The sequence below is a fragment of the Lagopus leucura genome, unplaced genomic scaffold, assembly GCF_019238085.1.
Source record: "Lagopus leucura isolate 7727_CA_CO unplaced genomic scaffold, USGS_WTPT01 Super-Scaffold_100002, whole genome shotgun sequence".
Classification (NCBI taxonomy): domain Eukaryota; kingdom Metazoa; phylum Chordata; class Aves; order Galliformes; family Phasianidae; genus Lagopus; species Lagopus leucura.
The window spans coordinates 43,851,259-43,874,046 of record NW_024962263.1 but is presented as its reverse complement, the minus strand read 5'-3'; the positions used below and the strand labels follow the sequence as shown (position 1 = coordinate 43,874,046).

Sequence of the window (22,788 nt, the reverse complement as noted above, 5' to 3'; positions counted from 1 at the left end):
TAAAAAAAAGAAAGAAAGAAAGAAAGAAAGAAAGAAAGAAAGAAAGAAAGAAAGAAGGAAAGAAAGAAAGAAAGAAAGAAAGAAAGAAAGAAAGAAAGAAAGAAAGAAAGAAAGAAAGAAAGAAAGAAAGAAAGAAAGAAAGAAAGAAAGAAAGAAAGTTGCCCAATGAAAAATATTTTATGTTTCTTTTAAAATTCAACTGTTACTGTTACATTTCAGGTGTCCCCATTCCTTTTTTTTTTCCTACTGTTAGAAAAGTAATCAGTATCACTCCTGATTCTGTGAAATGTTTCTATGCTAAGCTTCTAAAAAGCAGAGAAAGCCAACTTTTAGAATCAGAACAGAGAGTACAAGAGGACTATGATGCATTAACAGTGCAAGGAAGGCACGCCACTTACGATTTGGTCAGAAGACAGCCGAAGTGACTTCTTGTAAGATGGAACATTCCCATGAGTTGGATGCTCTACTGGAGCAGAATCTAATTTCAAGGATTCCTTTAATTCTTGTGATGCTTCATCACTAGATGAATCATCTTCTGGGGGTCTAATATGACACCAAGAAGAAGAAATTTAAGCTGCAGAAAATCCTTCTTTAATGGTACAAGATTCTTACTCCAGATTAATTTCTGCTTATATCAAAGATTTACTACTAGCATGATAGCAAAGATTAACAAAGTCCAAAGACTAGCCCATGCCCAGATGAAGTCAGTATATGCCAATTAGCAAATAAGACTTGCAATGCATGCTGCTATTGGTGGAGCTCTAAATATTAGAGCATAGTGCATAGTCTAGCTGGCTCCACAAGAGTTTAGTAGAGGCAGTGTCAAGTGGTCACTAAAGGTAGACTGCAGATGGAAAGGGATACTGAGTGAGTGATGGCTTTGTTTTCAAGAAAAGCTGCTACACTTACTACATATTTTAAACTGTGTGTGATAAATTAGTGGAGTAGCTCACCTTTTAAAGTCATAGATTTATTTTTCTGCTAATCAGAGATTTCAAGATTAAAAGCAGCATTTAATCTCTCTGAATCTTACAGCATACTCAGTTTCTTAAGTTTTTAAGACATCAACAACATTTACAAATATCCTAATAAAATCAAAGGCGAACATGAGTATACACAGTGGGTTATTTAGTCTGACAGTCCTGTGCTAAATACTGCTTGTTTTCAACTACAATCTCGGGCAACTTGTGTACTGTAATTAATGCTATTTTATTGTTTCAATTATTTCACGTTACAAAAAACTGCAGATGTTTTAAGTTATTCAAGCAACATTAGGATTATACAAAAAAGAATGACAAAAAATATCTCAGAAACAATCCTACTATATTTAATAAGTTGCAGAGCAGTGGCCCCTTGCTAAAGGTTACCATATATGTCTTTGTTATTCTGTCAGTTACATCAGGATTTGAGAAGTAAAAACAATAGGATTTAGGAAATAATTGTAGTGTATTTCTAGTTCCTACAATGTCTAATGCCATATAATTCTGCTGAGTTGTTTGCCAAGCATATTTGGCTTCTCTTCAGTAGCTTAAAAGAAGAAGTTTCTTCCCACAGTAGTAACGAATTCTTCACTCAAAAAAACACAAAAAACCCAACAGCAACAAAACCACCAACATGAGAAAAGAGGAAAAAAACCATCATTCAGTCCACAAAATAGTCTTCAGACAGGAACACACCTACTATTAACTTGCTCTTTTATAGTTGCTGGCAATTCATTTGCTCTTTGCGTCTCAGACTTCCCCTCTTTTGCCTCTGGTATCTAAAACAAGATGGTAATAAAGAACAGATCAACATTTAAAGCATTTTAAACCAATCCAAGTGAATTCATAATCCATACATAAGCTAATTGCTATCAATGCAGTATATAAGCTATATCATGACTCAGAATCGCTCTTTAATTTGATGAGTTCTGCATGAAAGGAGCAGTGAAGGAGCAGTGAACTTCTAAGCTTATAAATTTACTTCTTAAAAAAATATCCATTTAAGACATTTCCAATGTTTAGAAAGTTTAATTTAGTCTAAAATGTGGGTGTCTCAGCATGACATTTATTATGTGTCTACTTACCTATTTGTGTATACATTCCTAAAATATATTGCAGTGACTGAAGAGCAGCTTTGACAAGTGCCTATGGTTTAGAAGAATTAAGAATACTGTGCATCAGCTAAGTAGAATAAATGATTGAAGGAATGGCGAAAAAAGATGGTAGTATTTGAGACTAAATATTCAGAAGTAGCTACACTACAATGAACAACTACCAGCTGACAATCAGTGACAGTTACACGTGCAGTGTTCTGAGGCACATCTGACAAATTAGTTGTATCATCTTTTAGTAGTTATGGAAAATAAAAAATCCAAATCAAGTCTCAGTTACCTGTTTAGTCATACTTTCTCTCTTGCGCCAGAACCACCACCTTCCAGACTTCTTTGGCATCTTTTCTTTGACCCAAGATTCAACGGTAGCCTGAAAAAATTTGCAAGTTATTAATTTTGTGTGGAAAAACAGAATAAAGATAAACATGCATTATTATCTGCAAAATCTTCAAAGAAGTAAACATTTCTATTTACCTTAGGCAAACTTTTCTGAAATACTTGCAAACTCAAAATCATTGGAGCAGCCAATGCCCAGTTATAATACCTGTTTCAAAACATGTTGGGAAGTTATTACAAAACCTGAATAGAAGTAAACTGTGCAAACTGCTTTCTCCTCAAAGAAAATACATCCATTTGCAAGCAACAACTAATACTAAAGCAGGTTACAAACAGAGTTACTTTAGTGTACACAATTCAGCATCAGAGCTGAAAAGAAATATTACTTTTGTTAAATTTAATCCAAAAGTTTAATTCAAAAACACACTGGAAGCTGAAAAGTGCATTCTCTTTATGTGGTAGGTTTAAAATAAGCTTTTCTGTGAACTAATTGTATGATACAGATAATTTACCTGTTATAAATCCTTATTACCAAATTAGGATTGTCTATGAGTCCAGGGTTTTCAGCAAATTCATGATAAGTAATAATATGCTCCATGAACTTTTCTGCAATTGAAGCAAATTTAAATTAAAATTAGAAATATGAAATCCTAAAATGTCTGTTTAGTTTGCATCTAGAAAAATGTTTTCTGTCATTTCAGAACCTTTGCTGATTTTGCAATATCATCAAGCCATTCTAATATGGCCTACATGTCAAGAGTCTTGTGGCTGCTTGTCTTCTCAGTAGCATGTAAAGCTTTGTACCATTTATTTACACACTATCACAGGAACGAGAAATAAGAAATGAAGGTGTATTTATTCTGAGCCCTAATAGTAAGCTCGTAAAATTTCACTTGATGCCTTGAGATGGGATGACCGTTAAATAAGTAATATTAAAAATAATCATGTTACATGCTCTTAGAAGTTCCTTCAAAAATGTACAAAATTTTAAAGATAAGCAGAACTTTAAGAGAGAGGATTTAAATGGTTAGAAAGGTAAGTGTTAACAAACATTTAAGAAGGGAAAGGCAAAGCAGGAGAGAAGACAGTACTAAATAACAATATATTCATCTCCCAGAGGCTTAAAAAACACTAAAAAGAAGTTATCAGGCAATTGGAAAGAATGCAATTTGTGAAGTTTTACATCAGATTAAGCAAGAAATTTCAGCCAGAAATAAGAGTGGTCAGAGATGCAATTAGCAGTATGAAAAAGGAGTAAGAAAGTTTCTCAAGATACAGTCTGCTCTTGAATAATTTGAGGCTAAATTTCACAATCTCTGTTTGGCAAACGCCAATGAAGTTTTCTAAAATTCTCCATTTTCTTTTCTTAATGTAAGCCTAATTAAAGGCAAAGGCTTCATAAAAATCAGAGCATTCAAGGCACCTCATTTAGCCGCCTGAGCTTTACAGGCACTTATGTTTTCTCTTCTCACATACCTTTAGAAATCTCGCCGTTTTCATTGAGACCTCCACAAAGTGAGAGCGTGACGTCAGGCAAATCCATAGCAGAATCAGACATGCATTCTGTGCCACTATCAGCAGCAGCACTTCCTACTGATTGGGGTGACTGGGAACCAGAAAGGTTGTCTGACTCCGTCCATTGTCGGAAGCCTGGATCAGAATCACTACAGAAAAGAGAATCACATTTTCCATAAAGACTTAAACACAAATCAGACACCACCAGGACCACCTTCAACCCTTTATTATACTGTAATATCCTAACTATCCTAGGATAGTTAGATCCTAGCTATCACCTGCAACAAAATTGGATTTGAAGGAAGAAGAGTTCCTCAACATTCTGTTGTCACAGAGCAATATCATGCTCCTCAGTATTTACCAGAACGTTGTAGAATAAGATTAGGACTGTTTTTTCCACAAAAGCCTAGTTCCATTATCTAATAAGAACTGGGGCTCACGGTCACTTAAATCATCTACACATTAATTCATGTGGTTTAACTGCAGAATAAGCCCAGGTCCATGGAATCTTAATTCAAAGCTACCTTTTGGGAAAGTAGAGTGCTGCAACTTCAGGTTCCAAAGCCTTTAGGTCCTCCAAGTAAATATCATCAGGGCCCTGGTGATGACTTCGCTTGTGCACCCCTGTTAATTTTAACAGTCAAGTTATTGAGATGAAGCTATCCAGACACATTAAATACAAACATAACTGCGGATGATTCAGAATTAAAGCATTCATAAACTGAAGTTTAATCACAGTTCAAACTTTAAAAACGATTAAAACTTTAAATAGGAAAAACTGAAAAAGTACATTTTGTACTTTTTCCACTATTGCCTCAAATTTGGTATATCACCTGAAGGAGACAACCAGCAGTTTTATTACATACCTTTCTTTTTTGAAGGAGAGTCAACTTTTGCTGTTGGCTTTGTTTCAGGTAAAGAGTCCACCAACAGTCTGGAATGATGGTCAGAATCTAACGGTAAGGAATCTTGTGGTTCTGTAATTGCAGAAGCAACAGAATCTTTAACATCCATCTGCTTAAGCATAGGATGAGTTCTTGGCTCAGGTTTCAGGACTGTACAGACAGAATCTTTCACAACATCATCATCTTCAACTTCATCAGAGCTGAGGATGACTCTAAAATGAGTCTTCTCTGATGGAGTAATGGTAGCTGTTCTGGGATGTTCCAGTTTCTCTTTCTTGCTTATCTGAAAGACAAAACTCCACTCAATCCTTTCACTTCACAGACTGATTTTACTCCGCCTTTTAATATTAAACTTGTACCCAAAGGTAATTTTGCCAGTAAACGGGGAGTCTGGTCACAAGTACACTGATAAGAATTTCAAGATTTATTTTAGCAAGAAAGAATCATAAAGATCTAGTCCAACCATCAATTCATCACCACTGTGCCCACTAAACCACATTCCTAAGAGTCACATGTACATATTTCTTGAACAACTGCAGGGATGGTGATTCCACCACTTCCCTGGGCAGCCTATTCCAGTGCCTCACCACTCTTTCAAAGAAGAAATATTTCCTAACATAAAACAGGTTCCATCTTATTAGTGAAGCTGCCTGCAACAAAAGCTTTTTACAAGCTTGTTGAACAAGTTCAGTAAAGAAAATGGCACGGAGGAGGTTTTGACATGACCAACCATGGCAAGGAGAAAAAAAAAAAAAAAAAAAAAAAAAGAAAGAGCATGATGTATCAGGACAAATGCCATCAGTTGTCCCAAGAGTTAAAAAATTTATTAAGGCTACCATACCTCTAGAATGAGCTATAATTTAGCCTAAAATAAAAAACAATGATTTCCAGAATTGTTTTATTCAGTTTCTAGCTAAAAATTAGAAACCTTTACATTGCCACTGTAAGGTTTTCCATAACTACTTCAGTCAACAAAGACTGAACAAAGCAGACTATCAACCAGCCACAAGAGGGTGCTACTTCCCTATTTCAGCAAAGAATTCTACAGAACAACAGCAGATTTCCAACTCATTTGTAGTGCATGATATTAAATATGCCAAATCTCAGTATACAAAGTTCAAGATACCTTGGTTGATTCCGGGAATCCTCCCCATGTCCATTCCATGTGAGATTCAGATCTGAGCAAGCTCTCAGCAGGTTTAACTTCTAGTTCTGAATCACTTTTAGGGCAGACTGGCTCAGAGTAAGGGCTAGCAAACCAAAAGAACAAAAAAAAAAAAAAAAAAAAAAAAAGGAAGAAAGCTACAGTGTTTAAAATGCATTTGTTGTTCACAGTTACTCTTGGTTGAGTTTTCTAGAGCTTAACAGAGCTTCAATTATTCTGTAACATGGCAAGAAGCCCAGCAGGGTTTTCAGACAGAAATTAGGTTAAAACCAAAATCACATTAAAGGACTTGCACAGCAATCACCCTAAACAAGTTCCTCCTATGTATCTGCAGTGCAGGTACAGTTCTTTCCTAAGCCTACCTTCTGCTAAAAAACACACAAGCCATAAATAAATAAATAAACAAACAAACATAACAGAAAGAAAAAAGTGTAATCTGAAAGTAAGGCAGAAAACAGCTTTTAGATCCTTGGCTCTGTAATGATTTAGTATTTAAGCTTCCTAGGACAAGACCTGAGTAACAGAAGTCTTGCAAAACTAACTCATGAATGTACAAAGTAACACCAAATCACACCTACAGCTGGGGAAAAAAATATTAGCAAGTTACAGTCAGAGAGGCAAGAGAGATCACTTCAACACATCCTTCAGACTACCCAACTTATTAAAGGTCCATCCAAATTTTCCTACAGTGGTTACTATGTATGCATCAGAATACATTCATTGACATTTACTTCTAATAACTTTTAAGTCAAAGGAACTCACCCTCAAAAAAGGGGAGAAAAGTGTAATTTAAAAACTGTTTTGCTCTTGTGGTCTTAGGGAAGAAAAAAAGCAAAAGTTCGTTTTGCTGTAGCATTTATGGATGGGAAAAGCCCAAATCTATCCCTTCTTAAATAGGGGTTTTATATGTGGGAAATTCTCAAAGTTCCACACATGTAGCACACACTGCATTCTTATCACAAAAGCTAGGCATGTTGCATAGTTTCACAGATCAAGAAAAAAACTGAGTAAAATGCACATTAACTTTATTATAATTATTCATCTTCATAAGCACAATGACAAAATGACTCACTTATCCAGAGGGGACCAGTCTCCATCAGATAATGGGTAATGATCCTTCGAGTGATAAATCAAAGATTCTTTTTGTTCTTCACCTTTTGGTGAAGAATTTGATGATCCTCTGTTGGAAAAAGAGACATTTAGTAAGTCAACAATAAGAAATTTGCATTACTAATTCAGTTAGAAATGTGACCTGTATGTTATTAAAAATCCAAGATCAAAGGAAAGAAGTGTACAGGTTGGAGAATCCATTGATTGCAGCACACCTGCATACAACTTAAAAAGGAAATAGTAACTAATACTTGAAAATATCAGCTTAAACAAACCTACTCCTCTGGCATCTTATAAGTTAATATTGAACTAGGAAGTCACAAGACCTTAAGTGATATCATTGTCTAGGGACAGCTAATACTACCAAACCCCATAACCCTTCATTAGATAAACAGTGGAATCACTGAAAGTTAAATAGAAAAGGCAGTTTTGACACCACATTTTACAGTTGCCTATTTCACAAATTAAAATATTAAGAAAACAAGAGCAGCTACTGGCTACATGATTCACCCACAAGTTTGTAGATAACACACACTACAGCGAGTAACTAGATGTACTGCACTGAACAGCAAGGTTTTTTGGAACTGAGAACACTACTCAGTATCTGTAACAAAAAACACCAAGAACCACTGAATAGGAATGCATTGTATTCTACACAGAAATCTCTTAAATATTTCCCTCATAATTACTTCAGATCTTTTTAAAGCCTTGTGAATTCACTTGAATAATTAACTATTCTTAGGATATGACTAGAGGTTAGATGGAGAGCATAATGGCTACACAGCACAAAAAATACAAGGAAGATGAGCACGGAATTTGAGAGTAAAACACAAAATAAATTATTTTAAGACACTACTATGGAAAAAAGTAAGATAGAAATGTTTCATACTATATACTGAGTACTGCAAGAGGCAAAAGGTGTTGCCAAACAATTAAGAACGCATACTAGAAAATAATTTTAGTCAGGTCCCTCAGTATTTCAACTTTGGAGGGGGACAAGATGACAAGTAGGTCGTAGTAAACAAATAAAAATCCAAACGCAGTCGAAGACCACTGAAAAGAAAATGGGAGAATTTATATTAGACCACTGCACTCCCGTTCATAAAATATGGTTTTACAAATAATTCTGAACCACCTATTTTGCAACATTCTGTAAGACAGCTACACACTTCCTCTCATTCAGTTTTCAATTTTATACATTATCTAAACAGATAAGACTTCAGAGGCAGATAACTTCTTTCAGACTGATGCACTCTGTGGCTAGATTAAGAAACCAATGAAAGTCATTTAACATTAGATTAGAGCGCTAATGTGAAAGTTAACGTCCAGTGAATGCGTTTCTGAAAACACAGATAAACTGCGTGGACTGAAATGGAAAATCCTTTCCATTTTGCAGGGTGAGAGAACAGACACGACGCAATACCCTTAGTGCCTGAGAAATAATGCCCTCCTATTCCTTTCTGAGCATACACACTAATATTAGTCATCCTGGTACTATTTTAGGTAAGCCAAACACTAGTAGCATAACTAAATCAGTGGCACATACCGTCACAGTTAGAAAAGACAAAGGATATTATAAAAAAGGCTGTATAAACATTTGGAAAGAGATTTTGGATTTTCCCAAGAAACAGGAAACAGCTTGTCTTTCACACTGTAAGAAAAGAACTAGATAAGACATGATGTACTAGTATCTGTGGCTGAATTTTTGACCTTCCTGTCAGAACACCACTCTTCCCTTTTCCTTTCTTGGTTTCACTCTGAAATCCACCATAATGTTTAGTAACAAATAAGGTTTTATTTCTGTATTATTTTTTTTCCCCAAAACAGGGTTTTTATAATAATAGCAATAATACTAATAATAATAACTTAAAAACTGCTGATATCACCTTCCATCCTCGCAGGATGTGAGAAGATAGCTTTACATTTATTTACTTTTCTCCCCACAGCTGCATCTTCATCTGGGAAATTAATGGCCTTGCCATAGGCATATGCATTTCAATTCCTGTGTTGGTATTGGAATGACTGTATATGAACTCCCCTAACAAATACATAGCCTTGAACTTAACTTAGCATCTCTGGGCTTGCGTTGCTACATTTTAATTGTTGTTCAGTCCTCCAAATATCTGTCACTCGCATAAGAGAGAGACAGATTTTCTTTTAACAAAAAATTCTTCCTTTCACATCACAACTCTCCGCTCCGAGAATGAACTTCTACTGGTGTTTTTGTTTATTTAAAAATAAACAAATAAAAAGCCTGTTTGATTCTTCATTCTTTAAGATCATCCAGTTCCAAACCCCCTGTCAAGGGCAGGCGTGCCACTCACGTGATCCAGATACTGCTGTCTCAGTGCTCTTGCACTGAAGACTGAACGCAGATCTATGCAGTGTCCTAACAGTCCCCATACGCACACTAAAAGGAAGGTTTCTCAGTTCATTTTCTTAAAGCAAATTATTCTTGTATTTTCCAGATCAGATATTGAATTTACTCAGACAGTATATTAAGTACTAAAGTTGTTAATAAACCAGTAAGTTTTGCCTAAAAATCAACTCTGCTTCTTTCATTCAGTGGCCTAAGAAACTTCCACGGAAAACTGATGATTAGGTTTTTCCTGGAGTTTATGTATTTAAATGTTTGAGAGTTTTCATCTATTACTACAATCATTCCTATTACTCAGGCAAGCTCCTTTGGTTTCTTAGTATGCATGACAAATTTACTACAGGCTCCAATTTACTAATAGTATCCACTAGGAAATACAGGACAATTCCTTGCTTTAACTACACCTATGTAAAGGGTTTTCTCTATTAAACTGAAGGATCATGTATTTCTGTAGTTTTCAGTTATCAAAGTAAACTTTAAGTTACAAGAGAAGTCCAATTCAGATGTTGTGTACTACAAACATTCCGCACTGCAGTTTGTGTAGATGTTTTCAAACACCTTACTGCACCAATCTACCTCAGAAAAGTTACACTGAACTTTTTAATTGTTAGCCACAAGCAAGACCAGGACAACACTACTTCACATGTCACTTCTACAAGCAGCGCATGCTTGCAGCCTGGAAGGCCAACTATATCCCAGGCTGCATTAAAACAGGAGTGGCCAGCAGGGAGAGAGAGGTGACTGTTCCCCTATACTCAGCTCTTGTGAAGCCCAATCTGGAACTCCATCCAGGCCTGGGGCTCCCAGCCCAAGAAAGATGCAGAGCTCTTGGAATAGGTCCAGAGCAGGCCCATTAAGATGATCAGAGGGCTGGAGCACCTCCCCTATGAGAAAGGTTGAGGGAACTGGGCTTGTTTAGCCTGGAGAAGAGAAGGTTACAGGGATACCTCATTGTGGCCTTCCAGTAATTGAAGGGAGCATGGCTGCTTACAAGGGTGGATAGTGATAGGACAAGGGGGAATTATTTTAAACTGAGACAGGGAAAATTTAGATTAGATATTAGGAGGAAGTTTTCCATACAGAGGGTGGTGACACACTGGAACAGGTTGCCCAAGGAGGTTGTGGATGCCCCATCCCTGAAGGCATTCAAGGCCAGGCTGGATGTGGCTCTGGGCAGCCTGGTCTGCTGGTTGGTGACCCTGCACATAGCAGGGGGTTGAAACTGGGTGATCATTGTGGTCCTTTTCAACCCAGGCCATTCTACGATTCTATGATTTACAAGAATGGGCTTAAGTGGATCTCATACTTATAATGAAATTGACAAACTTGAATGATTCTGTAAGGATACAGAAGATCATGATTTTGTATTTTGTTTAAGGAAAAACCTACCTAATGCCTATTGAAAGTTATGGATTACTTGTGTAGAAAAAAAAAGTACCAGTTACTCTTTAAAGGCCCAAAAATGCCTAGTAACAGCAGTTAGCCAATACGTAATAGTTTACCTTAGGGGCTGAACACTTTTCTCGTCATCTGAGCTTATTTCCATTTCAAAAATCTCTTCTGTCCCAGTAGAAGAAATTTGATCTTCTTTCCTGACATCTTGTTTGTATTTCTTTCTTCTTCTTTTTTTCTTTTTCACTGATCCTGGGGTGAATACAGTCTCCGTTTCCATAGCATGTGGAATTTCTGAGTTTGTACATGTCCTCTCACTTTCACCTGATATCAAATGATTGTCAGTGTCTTTAAAAAACTGATCTTCAGTAGGTATTGGAGATGTGGCCAAATATGCAGGAACTTTTTCCTAAATAAAAAAAAGAAAGAAATAGATTCTCAGTCAATGGAATGGTATTTAAATTCTTTGCTTTGGAGCACATGGTTCTATCCATAAAAGATGATGATTAACAAAACTAGGCTAATTAAGCCCACTGCTGTCTATTTATTATGAAACAGATTCACAGAAAGGTGTAGGTTGGAAGGGACATCTAGAAATCATGTAGAGAGGGGTTTGGAATTAGGTGATCTTTGAGGTACCTTCCGATCCAGGCCATTCTATGGTTTACTCGGGTTAGAAAAAAAACCTATCTCCTACACATCAAAACAAAACCAGCACCAACGCTGTTAACAGTTTAGTTAAAACTGACTGCCCACTGAAGAAACTATCCAGATGAAATCTTTATGAATCAACCAGGTGTTTATTTACATTGTAACAAGAAAATAAAGTATATCAAGACCTACACCAAAAGAAACACTATGAGAAATAATAAATATGAAGTGGTGCAAAAGGGGAGGATAAAGGAAGTGCAGAGTTAGTGGTTACCATTCTTGCTTTCTGAAAAGAATCTCAAGACTGATCTATTCTCATCAACAGCTAACATAACAGCAGCTACAAGAACTGCTTTCAGTTTTGATTTTACTCTCGGTGTTTGCTGAAACAGAACTCAAGTTTTTTTTCTCATAAATATTATGACTTCCTGCCCTAACTTAACATTTAGTACACTACTCTAAATGCGTATTTACTTCTTCCACTTAAAGTAATATTTAACCCTTTTCAAAATGAGTGCTTCCTCTCTTTCTCAAGCAGTAAACACGGAGTGTCATAAACCAGTAAGCAGATCAAGTTCATTTCCTTGAAAGACACTGATTCCTGACAGTGAATTCACAGCTTCACCTTTCACTTCACTAAGACAGACCTTTTCCTCTAAATCTTTTACATTTTTATATTTGAAATTCCTTTCCCTTTATCTTGCTGAAAAAAATGCAAACATCCAAAAGTGAACCAATATGTATGACTGAAAAATTCTGCAATTACACAAGTTCCATATCCTTAGGATATATCCATATCTTAGGCTAAAGTTTATCCCTTTTTTTTTTTTTTTTTTTTCCCCAAAGGCTTGGTATTTTCCCATTGAAAAAGGCCTTAGGCCATTAATTACTATATTCCAATACAACATGGACTTCACATCAAAGAAGCTATTATTAATTGGCGACAGTTCCATAAATAAATTATAAAAAACTGTGCTAAAAAGTGTAAGAAAAATATATGCCAAAATAATCAACCTTCATTAGCACAGAGGTCACTAACACAAGCTATGAGAATGTATGCCAAAAAATAAGGCACGGTAAACTGGTAAACTAAATGGTAAAGCTAACTGGTAAGCTAAATGGTAAACCAAAAATCACTGGTAACGTAATTCTACAAAATACCAAGCACCTTAGCAGCATTTGTAAGTGATGCAAGATTCTGTCAGAAAGTGAGGCTTTTAAAAGTAGTAATATTGACAGTACTATGTCAAGAGCTTTTAACACAGCACTCTTAACACAGTATTGTAGCCATCACGAAGCACAAATCCCTTACATTTTCCTCTTCGGTTTCTTGTACAAAGAATGCTTCTCCATTGTCACCCAGTTTCATATGAAGATCAACAGCATCGCCATTAATTTCTATATCAATCTGTGAAGAGATAATTTAATGTGATTAATTCATCACAGGTGAAAGCAATGACCTAAAGTCTTGCTAATCTCTGATAAACTTTATTCCATTGTATGATCATCACTCTTTCTCTCTCCTTCACTTTTTGAAAGAAATTTGTTACAATGATCTCTATCTTCTTAACTCAAAACACGCCAGGCTGTTAGTAGAGATCCTAAAAGCTACAAGAAAAAAAGTGGAGAAATGTGGAAAGCATCTGATGGTAAAACATAGCTCACCTAATTTAGAGCTGTAGAACCATAAACCATTGATTTAGTCTTTCTCTCCTAGAATAACGCTGAATGACTGAAACTATTCATGTTTATCTGCTTAAAGTTCAACTTCAATTGGAGTCTCATACAAATCAGAGTCTCAAAGAGCAAAAGGTAAAGATGACAAGGTAGAAGCCTCCTGAAAGCAGGTTTTGTTTTGAGAAATAATGTTCAACCTATATTTCAATAAGATAGACATTTCCCACAATTCTTTTTGCAACTCAGACATTGGTTCAGATTTTCCTTCTCAAGAGTTTACGGGGACATGACACGGCACCACAAACCTTCTGCAACCTTCTGCAACAACCTTTTGCTTTTGCAAATGGGAAATATTTCTAAGCTCATAAACAGGCTCTTTAACTTACATTCATTGCACAGAATAGAGATTACTCTTCCCTATGAATATAAAATATAGGAAAAACAATGTATTTAAAAAAAAAAAAAAACAACTATTTTAATTCCTCTTCCTAATGAAATATTGGACAGCCAGTTAAGATCCATTTCAAATTTTTCTAAACAGAATGTTTGAAGTTCAGATAAAATTACCTTATTTTTCAGTAAATTTATTTAACTAATGGTATCTGTCTACATGTATTAAGCCTAAATAATGCAAAATCTAATATTTGTCAGGTAAAAACATGATGGACTTGCCTTAAGATATAAAATGCCACTGGCATTTCAAGTTATATATAGTTTAGACACTTTGGTCAAAATGAGATCAAGTGAAATATTGTAATTGCTATGGGACATTCAGTATGTACATTACTTAAGATCCAGTTTCCTGCCAATGCAAGAACAAAAATCACCTTTCAAGCCATAGCTAATATGATAAGAATACACACATTCATAGTGACAGTACCATGACGTGAAATGGCCAGTCCAATAGGAATGGGAACTACTTCTAACACTAGCACATGGAAAGCCAAGAATAATTAAAAAACAAAACACACTACAATGCTAAAAAAAAAAAAAAAAAAAAAAAGAGAAATTATCCTTGTATTCAAATTCAGCTTTTTGTGTGAACAAAACCACAAGCCAAAGAATACCAATCACAGGTGATGATAAATTACTCTTGTACCTTGCTGAAAATATACTCAATTACATGATTTGTTGCAGAACTGTTAAGAAAAAATATTCAACTTTTTGTCAACAGTGTGCTCATTCAGAAAATACTAGCAAGTGGGAAAGCAAAACAAAAGAATCATTCAGGAAAACTGCTGATAGGCTGTGTTGTGACAAACTCACAACCTTAAAGCATACAACTCCTAGTATGACCACTAGCAATCAAAAAAAAAGCCCAAAACATAAGTGTTTTTTTTCTAGCAGGATTTTCTTCTCCTTTTACAAGAAAAATATAAAGATGGGGGTAGTTTCCTTCAGTGCTGTTGCCTTTCTTAGAAAAACAGTATCTAATCCTGAAGTGTTATGACCTGTTTAAGTCAATTGGTCCTTCAGTTCATTTTACATCAAATTTCAATCCAACTCACTCCTTAAGCACATAATTACTGAAGTCTATGCAAAGGGAATGACAGGATGATCTACACTCTGGTAGCACCACTGTCTCAGGCTATTGGGTTGTACCAGGTTCTCTTTCAAATAAACCCATAAATGGATGAAGTTTCATTCCCAATTTTTATTTGCTTGTGGATAGTATTAACTGCATTTCCTACTGCATATCAATATTAAACAGAGTTAGCAAAAGGAGTAATACATATGACAGGTCATCAGCATTCATGATGAACTCTATTTGTCCCCCAGAAATTCTGAAAACAGTTCCTTCAATATCAGGGATCAGTTAAATGTTATTAAGCCTTTATTTCCTTGCAAACTTGTATAGGTAAATAGTCATATAAATATTTTAAGACTGAAATATATATGCTTGTATTAATCTTTTTTAATAATTCAAAAGCTGTCAAAGTTTTTGGTTTTTTTTTTCCTCCCTGCAGAGTCCTTAGATTACCACAGGAAGTTCTACCGTGCATTCCGAAACTCAGAGTCCGTACAGCATATATGAGAAACTGCTCTGCACTTAACTAGACTGCTAATTGGATATGCAGGGGGTTGAGACAAGAAAGAACAGAGGAAAAAAGGGAATGCATTGGTATTCCAAAGTTTGTTTTGGTGCGCTTTCTGAACTTACCACTTTTTCTTTGGAGCGCAAGACCCCAAGCTTCCCAAATCGGACATGAAAAGGAGAACACTGGTATGTACCATCCTGCTGCCGGACCACAACGACATCAATGCATCCTGAAAGGGTGGCCTGATTAATGCCTTTGTACAGTTCCTTCACAGTAACCAGGACTTGTCCTGCAAGTTGTCCCACGTAGTTCATAGTCTGAAACTAAGGGGAAGAAGGGGGGAAAAAAAAAAAGTTAATTAAGAAAATGAAAAGTTTCATTTCTTTTTTTAAATTTTAATCAAAAGGCACGCGTTACATCACTTAACAATTACTCTGCTTAATGTAACAAGATTTACACAAATACCTTGAAGCCAACAGGATTTTGAGCCAATTCTCATATTACGACCAGTCTCTGCAGTTACAAAATCTTTATTCTTAATAGCAAATTTATTCAACAGTGAATTTATTTTGTCATGAAACAAGCAATAGAAGCCTTTTCAACGTAAGTTATGGGCACATAACTTTTTTGAACAACAGTGCCATCAACCTTCAGAACCTGAAAATGACTCAAGAAAGACTTCTACCCATGGTAGATGATACCAGAGAATCAAGAGAATCTAAGACTCTTCCATTAGCTTTTGGTTAAATAAAATTTCAGTAGGTGTCACCTATAGCTACAACACATACTTCTCCAAAAAGCTTAATGAAATTTGGAAGTATCCATATTTAAAACAGCTGCTGAAGTAATTTGCTCTGAGAAAACACGATGAACCTAGCAGAGTGACCTTGTTCACTTTCAGCCATAAGAAGCAAGCACTGACCTACCAGCTAACAATCATTATTTCTATAGAAATTACATCCAAAGAATAGACATTAAATGCTAAATATATTTTCACCCATAAGAAGCCCTAATCAAGTTTACATACTCATGCGATAACTTATTTTAAGGGTGAAGTGTTATGACAGTAACTACTTCCCAGAGGCTTCATGAAGTTTCAGCCAAGAGAAAAGATGGCTTTTACAGATTCTGTAGCTGGTTATTCTCCTGACATCATGAGATTGAAAAGAACAATCTAGGTAAAGAAAGCCTTGCTAAATGAGAGTGGGGAGTTTAGGACAGAATAGAAAAAAAGGAAAATGAACAGAAGATGACTGTGGTACAGTTGAACTGGGAAGACACTACTGGGTACCATTATCCATTAAGAATATTTATGTGATCTTTTGAATGCCTGTAAGCCTTTCAGACTAAGAATACAAGGTGAACTACATCAGTCAAAAAGAAATGAAGCCCAAAGACTTCTGAGATGATCCCAGCTTTAATAGAATGAGGCAGGAAAAATCATGAAAGCATTCTAATGGAAACCTAAGAGCAATCCTTCCTCATTTTGACAACCAAAACATTTTAAAACCGAAACCGCCAAGTCCTAGTCTTCCTTATCAAGTCATGTGGAGAGGATTTATTTTTCAAATTTAAATATGACCCAGCAATATCTGGTAGGCTTGAGAAGCATAAAATGGGGAAAAATTCTTCTACAGTTGCACTGTCCTTTAAAGTAATTTTAAATTTCTTCTATGCTTATAATTACACTGGTACTGTTAGATGCCACAGACGTAAGACCCTTTTGAATGAACGTACTACACCCTGTGCTACAGTAAAGAAGGCTTGGAAGGCTCAGAATGGAAGCAACTGATGAATTGCTTAGACAACAGTGGCAGTAATGGGAGGAAAATCTTTTGCACAATACAGTTTTGTTTAGAGGGATTAAGAAAAAATCTTAAATCTAGCCTTAAATGCAATTTGAAACCTTGTTCACAGGCCACTGAAAGTAGGTAAAGTACAAGCAAATTCCTCTCCACAAGACTTAAAATGAAAGATGACAGCTTAACAATCTCAACTTCCAAAAGATTTTTGAATTAGCCACAGTGTGACTACGCTAGGTAACGTGCTAGAGGATTTTCTCCCATAGCTTCTGTACAATATGGTTGGTGAAGACAAGCACATATTGTCAGTGAGTGGCTAATAAAATTAGCAGAATGGACTTCTTACCAACAATATTAGATTAATAAAATTGTTTCCTTTACAAGTAGTTCTATGTGCAACAACAAACCTGACTGCTCACTCACAACATAGCAGCTCACTTACCAAAGAAGGAAGGCCCTGCTTCAATCCTTCCTCACACTCCCTTCTTAATAAGCTCCCTTTTACCTCAAGCAGCTGGCAAGAAGATACCCAGTTCTCATCTTCTTGTTTAAGCCTGCTCTGCTCACAAAGAACATGGCAAAAATCACAGAAGTGTGAAGCCCACAGCAGCACGAGGGGTCTCTATGGAACTGACTTTCATGAAAAGCGAAGATTTTAAGATTCCAAGAATCAAGAATAGACACCTTTAATACCGCACCCATTTCATATACTACATTTCAGGGAACAGGACTCAAGAATTAATGAGAAAGAATTCTCTCTCACTTAAGCAGTGACTACTTTAAAGATGAGAATTTCTCACCAAACGTCAGGAACTGAGTTCAGCTGGTAGATACTCTGGTTTTCCCTCACAGACATGTACCTGACCTCTCCTAACAACAGAAAATCACTCCCCAGAGCTATAAGACTAAAATCATTTGCCTAGTGTACATACATTCTTGCCTTCCGGTAAGGAAAGTCATTTCTTCCCGAATCTCAGTAATATTTACATAGCTCACAGCACAACATATTTTTTTAAACACAAAACAGAATTACCACTTATGTATGACAAAGTTATGAACTTTTGAACCTATCGAGTACTAAAAACAATGGCTTATAAAAGTTTTCTTTCTTTGTAAAGAATTGTTCAAACAAGCATTGCTTTATATATAGTCAGCAAATAAAATTCTAGGTACTATTTTATATTCTTGTTTATCAGCTTGTAGCCGTATCTTCTACGGCACTTCTCTTTCTTCTCTTGTTACAAAGAGCAGCTTTGTTGTCACCATAATGAATAGAAGCTAATTCTCCAGTTTTCTGGGGAACCATTGGAAAAAAAACAGATGTTCTACACGCCTCAGAAGTGTCGATACTTCAGTAGCTTTGGGATGGTAGTGATCCAAATGATACCCAGAGAGACAATTCCTGTAAAACAAGGCTTACAAGGCACCTTCCATCATAAGCCACTTGCTATCCCTACAGTAACAACAACTTTCAGGCATCAGTTCTGCAATTCAAGACATGCTCGATGGACAAGAAAGAGTAACACAAGTAAAGAAAGAGCAACACAGCAACATTCCACAACACTGTTCAGTTTTTATTTGTTTTGATAGCCAAACAATTACTTGATGCAGCCAAACTCCAGAACTCGTATATAGGCTGAAGTTGTGACTTTTGGAACTCCAGAGAGATTATTTTTGACTAATTAAGCAATACTACCTAGTTGGCAAGAAAGAATTTGTAATAGTATTAGTATTCTCAGCCATAAGTGAAATGAATGCTAGTTGGAATGGAGGAAGGGATTTAAAATACACTGTTCTACATTATAAAGAAGTGTTTTTTCTGTTGTATGTTTAACTTCCGGCAAGAAGCCCTCGTGCAGCAAGAGTCAGAAACTGAAACTGTGGGTGGGCAGGAGGAGGAAGGGAGGACACAGAAGTAAATACAAAAGGAAACAGCTACTTTGGAAGTCCAAGAGCTAAATAAAAACCTGTCTCCTCTACTTAAATAGCCAAAGCTGTTAAGTTCACCCTGAGTATGCTGGTTGAATTCCTCATGCTACAGGAATGAGAAACAGAATGGCTCTCAAAAATGATCGGACTATATCTCAAAGTTAAGTATTTATTAAGTATTGAAATAGTCTACACAGTAGCTGGCTGAATTTTAAGAATTCACAAACCAGGGAATGCATACATTAGCAGAGCAAGAATGAGAGGCTTTGCAGAAGGGAACTACCATCCATGTACCACTAAAAAAAAAAGTAATTTTGGCTGCAACAAAACCAACAAGTCTTCTTGAACAATTTATTTTATGTTGTTCAGGAATGCTCACATACAAAACACGTGATAGATAATGCAAAAATTGTCCATAAATTCATGTTTCCTCTGCACTTCACTCCAGTAAAAGCAAAGTGTTGGGGGTTTTTTTGGTTCATGTTCACAAAGGTGACACCTTTAACACCGTGTACCAGTTCTGAACAGTACAAATGCCAACTGCAACAACAGAAAAACATGACTGCAAGTTTCTCAGAGGCCAGCTGTCAGATTGCTCCAGTGAGATACAGCTCTAGAGGGCATGACTTTGGATGTGGCTCTGGGCAGCCCAGTCTAGTGGCTGGCAACCCTGCCCACAGCAGGTGGGTTGAAAGTAGATGATCTTTGAGGTACTTTTCATCCCAGGCCATTCTATGACTCTACGACTTTTAACTATGGCAAAAAAATTACTTAAACGGAGATCTTAGCTTGTAAGAACATTGATATTATTACATCCTCCTTATTTTGAGATACATTTAGAAGATTGAAAGATAGTCTAATGTGTGATGTAAACTGTTGACATGATAAAAACAGTAAAGAAGTTGCCTATTTTTCAAGAGATTGGGTAGAAAAGAAGAAAAATCACACATAACATCGGCTTCCCCCAGTTCATCTCATCTTACCTATATTTGCATATGTCCATGAAGTAGCAGTTTTGCTTAACCAGAGAAAGTCTTTTTGAAGAGTTTTACTAATTTGTACTCTGATCACCAGGGGAAAAAATGTGACCACACAAAGCAAAAGCACTGCAGCACAAAGTCTACTTGACAAGAACAAGCCAGCAAGCCAACAAAGAAAGCAAATCAAACTAAACCTGCCTTCGCTCCCAAGTATAGGTTTTAACTTAGAAGCCAGGCAAGCCTGTTCAACACCCGATTAAAGTAGCCTTGTATTAGTAAATACAGACTGTTAATTTTTTAGATATTTTAACTATGCTATAGGCACCCGTAATTAGCGATAAGTGTCAAACTCACCAAGATTCCAGAAGGAACCTTCTCATGGGCAGAAACACTTTTACTGAAGTCATCTTCAAAATCATACTTTTCTGAGAAATTCATCTCAGAAAACAACAATCTAACTTTCCAAAGTACAAGTAAAGGTGAAGTTCACAGCCATATCAGAATGCCATATCAGCATTTCTTCTCCATCCATAGAGGGATAGGAGAATTATGCAAAACTTCTGGTCTTCTAGAGAAAGACATTTGCTACACTTTCCCACGCAGTACTAAGGTTAAAAAGGAAGCGTTTCTTTAAGAAACCTCACATAGAAACTCCCACACCAATAGGCTTTGCTTGAAATGTCACAGCCCCCTTGCACTCTGAGATAAGTAATAACAGGGACAGACTTTGCCATATGTTTGCACTGATAGGTAATGATCTTCTATGACGTTAAGTCACGTGGCTGTAGCTGAGGCTCCCACGAACAGCAGCAGGGATTTGGTTAATGATTCTTGGGCATTAGCTCACTTGCAGACTTTCTGACCTCTGCTGTAACTTCAGCACCTGCAGCGGCGTTCAAAGTTCTAGCTCAGCCAGCAGCGCAGCATTCAGGAACATCAGCTGCCTCCCCACGTGCCCGCTCCCTCTGCTGATCATTTCATCTGCCTGACTATTCAAGTTTTGTACGACAAATACGATGGCAGTTCCAGCTCTGCTATTTGTGGGCTGCTCGTCACCCTTTTTTCAAATAGCACTGTAACAGGAAACAGCTAACTGATATTAAGCCTACACTAAAGCACACATCAAAATAAACATTTTGTTTCTTGGGGAAATTTTCCTGCTTCATGAAAACGGAATTGTTTTAAGCTGTATAATTCGGGTATGTGGACAGTACATACAAATCTGTTGTATAGTTGGCTCCGTAACTAAGAATTAATTTTTCTGATCTGAGGAATTTTGGAATATTACTTCTCCAAATATCATGGGTAGGTGAAATAACTGAGGAAGCGTAGCAGTACAGAGAAATTATTTATTCCTGCAATGTGGGGATAGGAGACATTCTCTGAATTGATATTCTCCCAACATAGACACATCCTTCCTTACCTTACACATGCATCTTCTCTCACTCTCCACACCCCCAGTGCTGCTACTCTGTGTTTGCTACAGAAAGCTGTTGGACTACCTGAATGACAAGCTAAAAGATCATCTAGGATTCTATTACCAGCTTTGCTCTATCTTCACTTAAGTTTTCTACATTGATACGTTAAACTCTGATGCACAGACAATAAATCACTTTACTGGACGCAACCAAATTGCTTTTGGGTTCCTAAAATAATTCAAGAACTACACCCAAGGCCAAAATTAATCAGTCTTGATGATGTGCTCCTGCTTGGAGTGTTGGGATTGCTACATCCACAGTAAGGTTGTAATAAATTGCTCCCATCTCTGGGTCCTTTCCTATGTTTTCCTTGCAGCCTTAATCCAGTTCTTCATTTTGGGTAACCCATTTTACTGTGGGTTAGCCTCAGAATGCACATACAAGTGTTTGAATGAGTCTCATAAGTAAATAGTGCTGACAAAGATCAGTCAGCATCCCATATTACTTTTCTTCTCCGCTTTTTGTGAATCTACACATCTTATCCCATTGCTCATTACTCAGAATCCCTGATAAAAAGTATGATTGCATTTTTTAAATCATACTTATCTACAGTAAGATTTATGACATGGTTGATTATATTAATCTAGTTTTACAGCATCCCAGAAATACAGTATTATTTTCACCTACACAACAGAAAACAAAGTCCAGGAGATTAAGATTAATTTAATCAAAGTTAAAAGTTGACTTTGCAGAGTTTCCCTGGTGAACATCATGAGGTTCAACAAATCCAAGTGCAAGGTTTTGCAACTCAGTCAAGGCAACATCCACTACCAATACAAGGTTGGGCATGAAAGGATTAAGCACAGCCCTACCAAAAAGGACCTGAAGGTACTGGTGGGAAACTGGACACAAGCCAGCAATGTGACCTTGCAGCCCAGAAAGCCAACTGAATTCTGGGCTGCATCGAAAGAAGCGTAGCCAGCAGGGTGAGGAGGGTGATCCTGCCCCTCCGCTCTGTGCTGGTGAGCCCTCACATGGAGTACTGCATCCAGATGTGGAGTCCTCTGTACAGGAGAGACACAGAGCTGTTGAAGCACGTCCAGTGGAGGGCCACAAAAATGATCCAAGCAGTGAAACTCCTCTCCTATGAGAACAGGCTGAGAGAGCAGGGGCTGTTCAGCCTGGAGAAAAGACTCCGAGATGACCTGATAGCGGCCTTCCTGTATCTAAAGGAGAGCTATAGGAAGGAAGGAAACAGATTCTTCAGCAGGATCTGTGGTGATAGAACAAGGGGAAACAGCTTCAAGCTTAAAGAGGAGAGATTTAGGTTAGATATAAGGAAAAAAGCCTTTTACAGTGAGAGTGGTGAGGCACTGGAACAGGTTACCCAGAGATGTGGT

The 22,788-nt window shown here is 36.8% G+C and overlaps 1 protein-coding gene across 3 annotated transcripts in view; it reads right to left on the bottom strand.

Moving 5' to 3' along the window:
- LPIN2 (lipin 2) overlaps positions 1-22,788 on the bottom strand; it is a 39,131-nt gene that overhangs the window by 9,744 nt on the left and 6,599 nt on the right. Inside the window, exons 1-14 of one of the 3 annotated variants that reach the window (XM_042868802.1) lie at positions 20,325-20,731; positions 15,382-15,582; positions 12,856-12,951; positions 11,003-11,301; positions 7,086-7,193; positions 5,975-6,098; positions 4,810-5,131; positions 4,468-4,567; positions 3,905-4,092; positions 2,941-3,034; positions 2,567-2,636; positions 2,373-2,462; positions 1,677-1,759; positions 399-543 (exon numbers count right to left, since the gene is read on the bottom strand). In XM_042868802.1, the coding sequence (XP_042724736.1) occupies positions 399-543; positions 1,677-1,759; positions 2,373-2,462; positions 2,567-2,636; positions 2,941-3,034; positions 3,905-4,092; positions 4,468-4,567; positions 4,810-5,131; positions 5,975-6,098; positions 7,086-7,193; positions 11,003-11,301; positions 12,856-12,951; positions 15,382-15,582; positions 20,325-20,408 (2,004 nt within the window). In that variant the 5' untranslated portion in view covers positions 20,409-20,731. Of the gene's footprint in view, positions 1-398; positions 544-1,676; positions 1,760-2,372; positions 2,463-2,566; positions 2,637-2,940; positions 3,035-3,904; positions 4,093-4,467; positions 4,568-4,809; positions 5,132-5,974; positions 6,099-7,085; positions 7,194-11,002; positions 11,302-12,855; positions 12,952-15,381; positions 15,583-20,324; positions 20,732-22,788 lie in introns of those variants that run through there. The other 2 variants (XM_042868800.1, XM_042868801.1) reach the window with 2 other exon arrangements.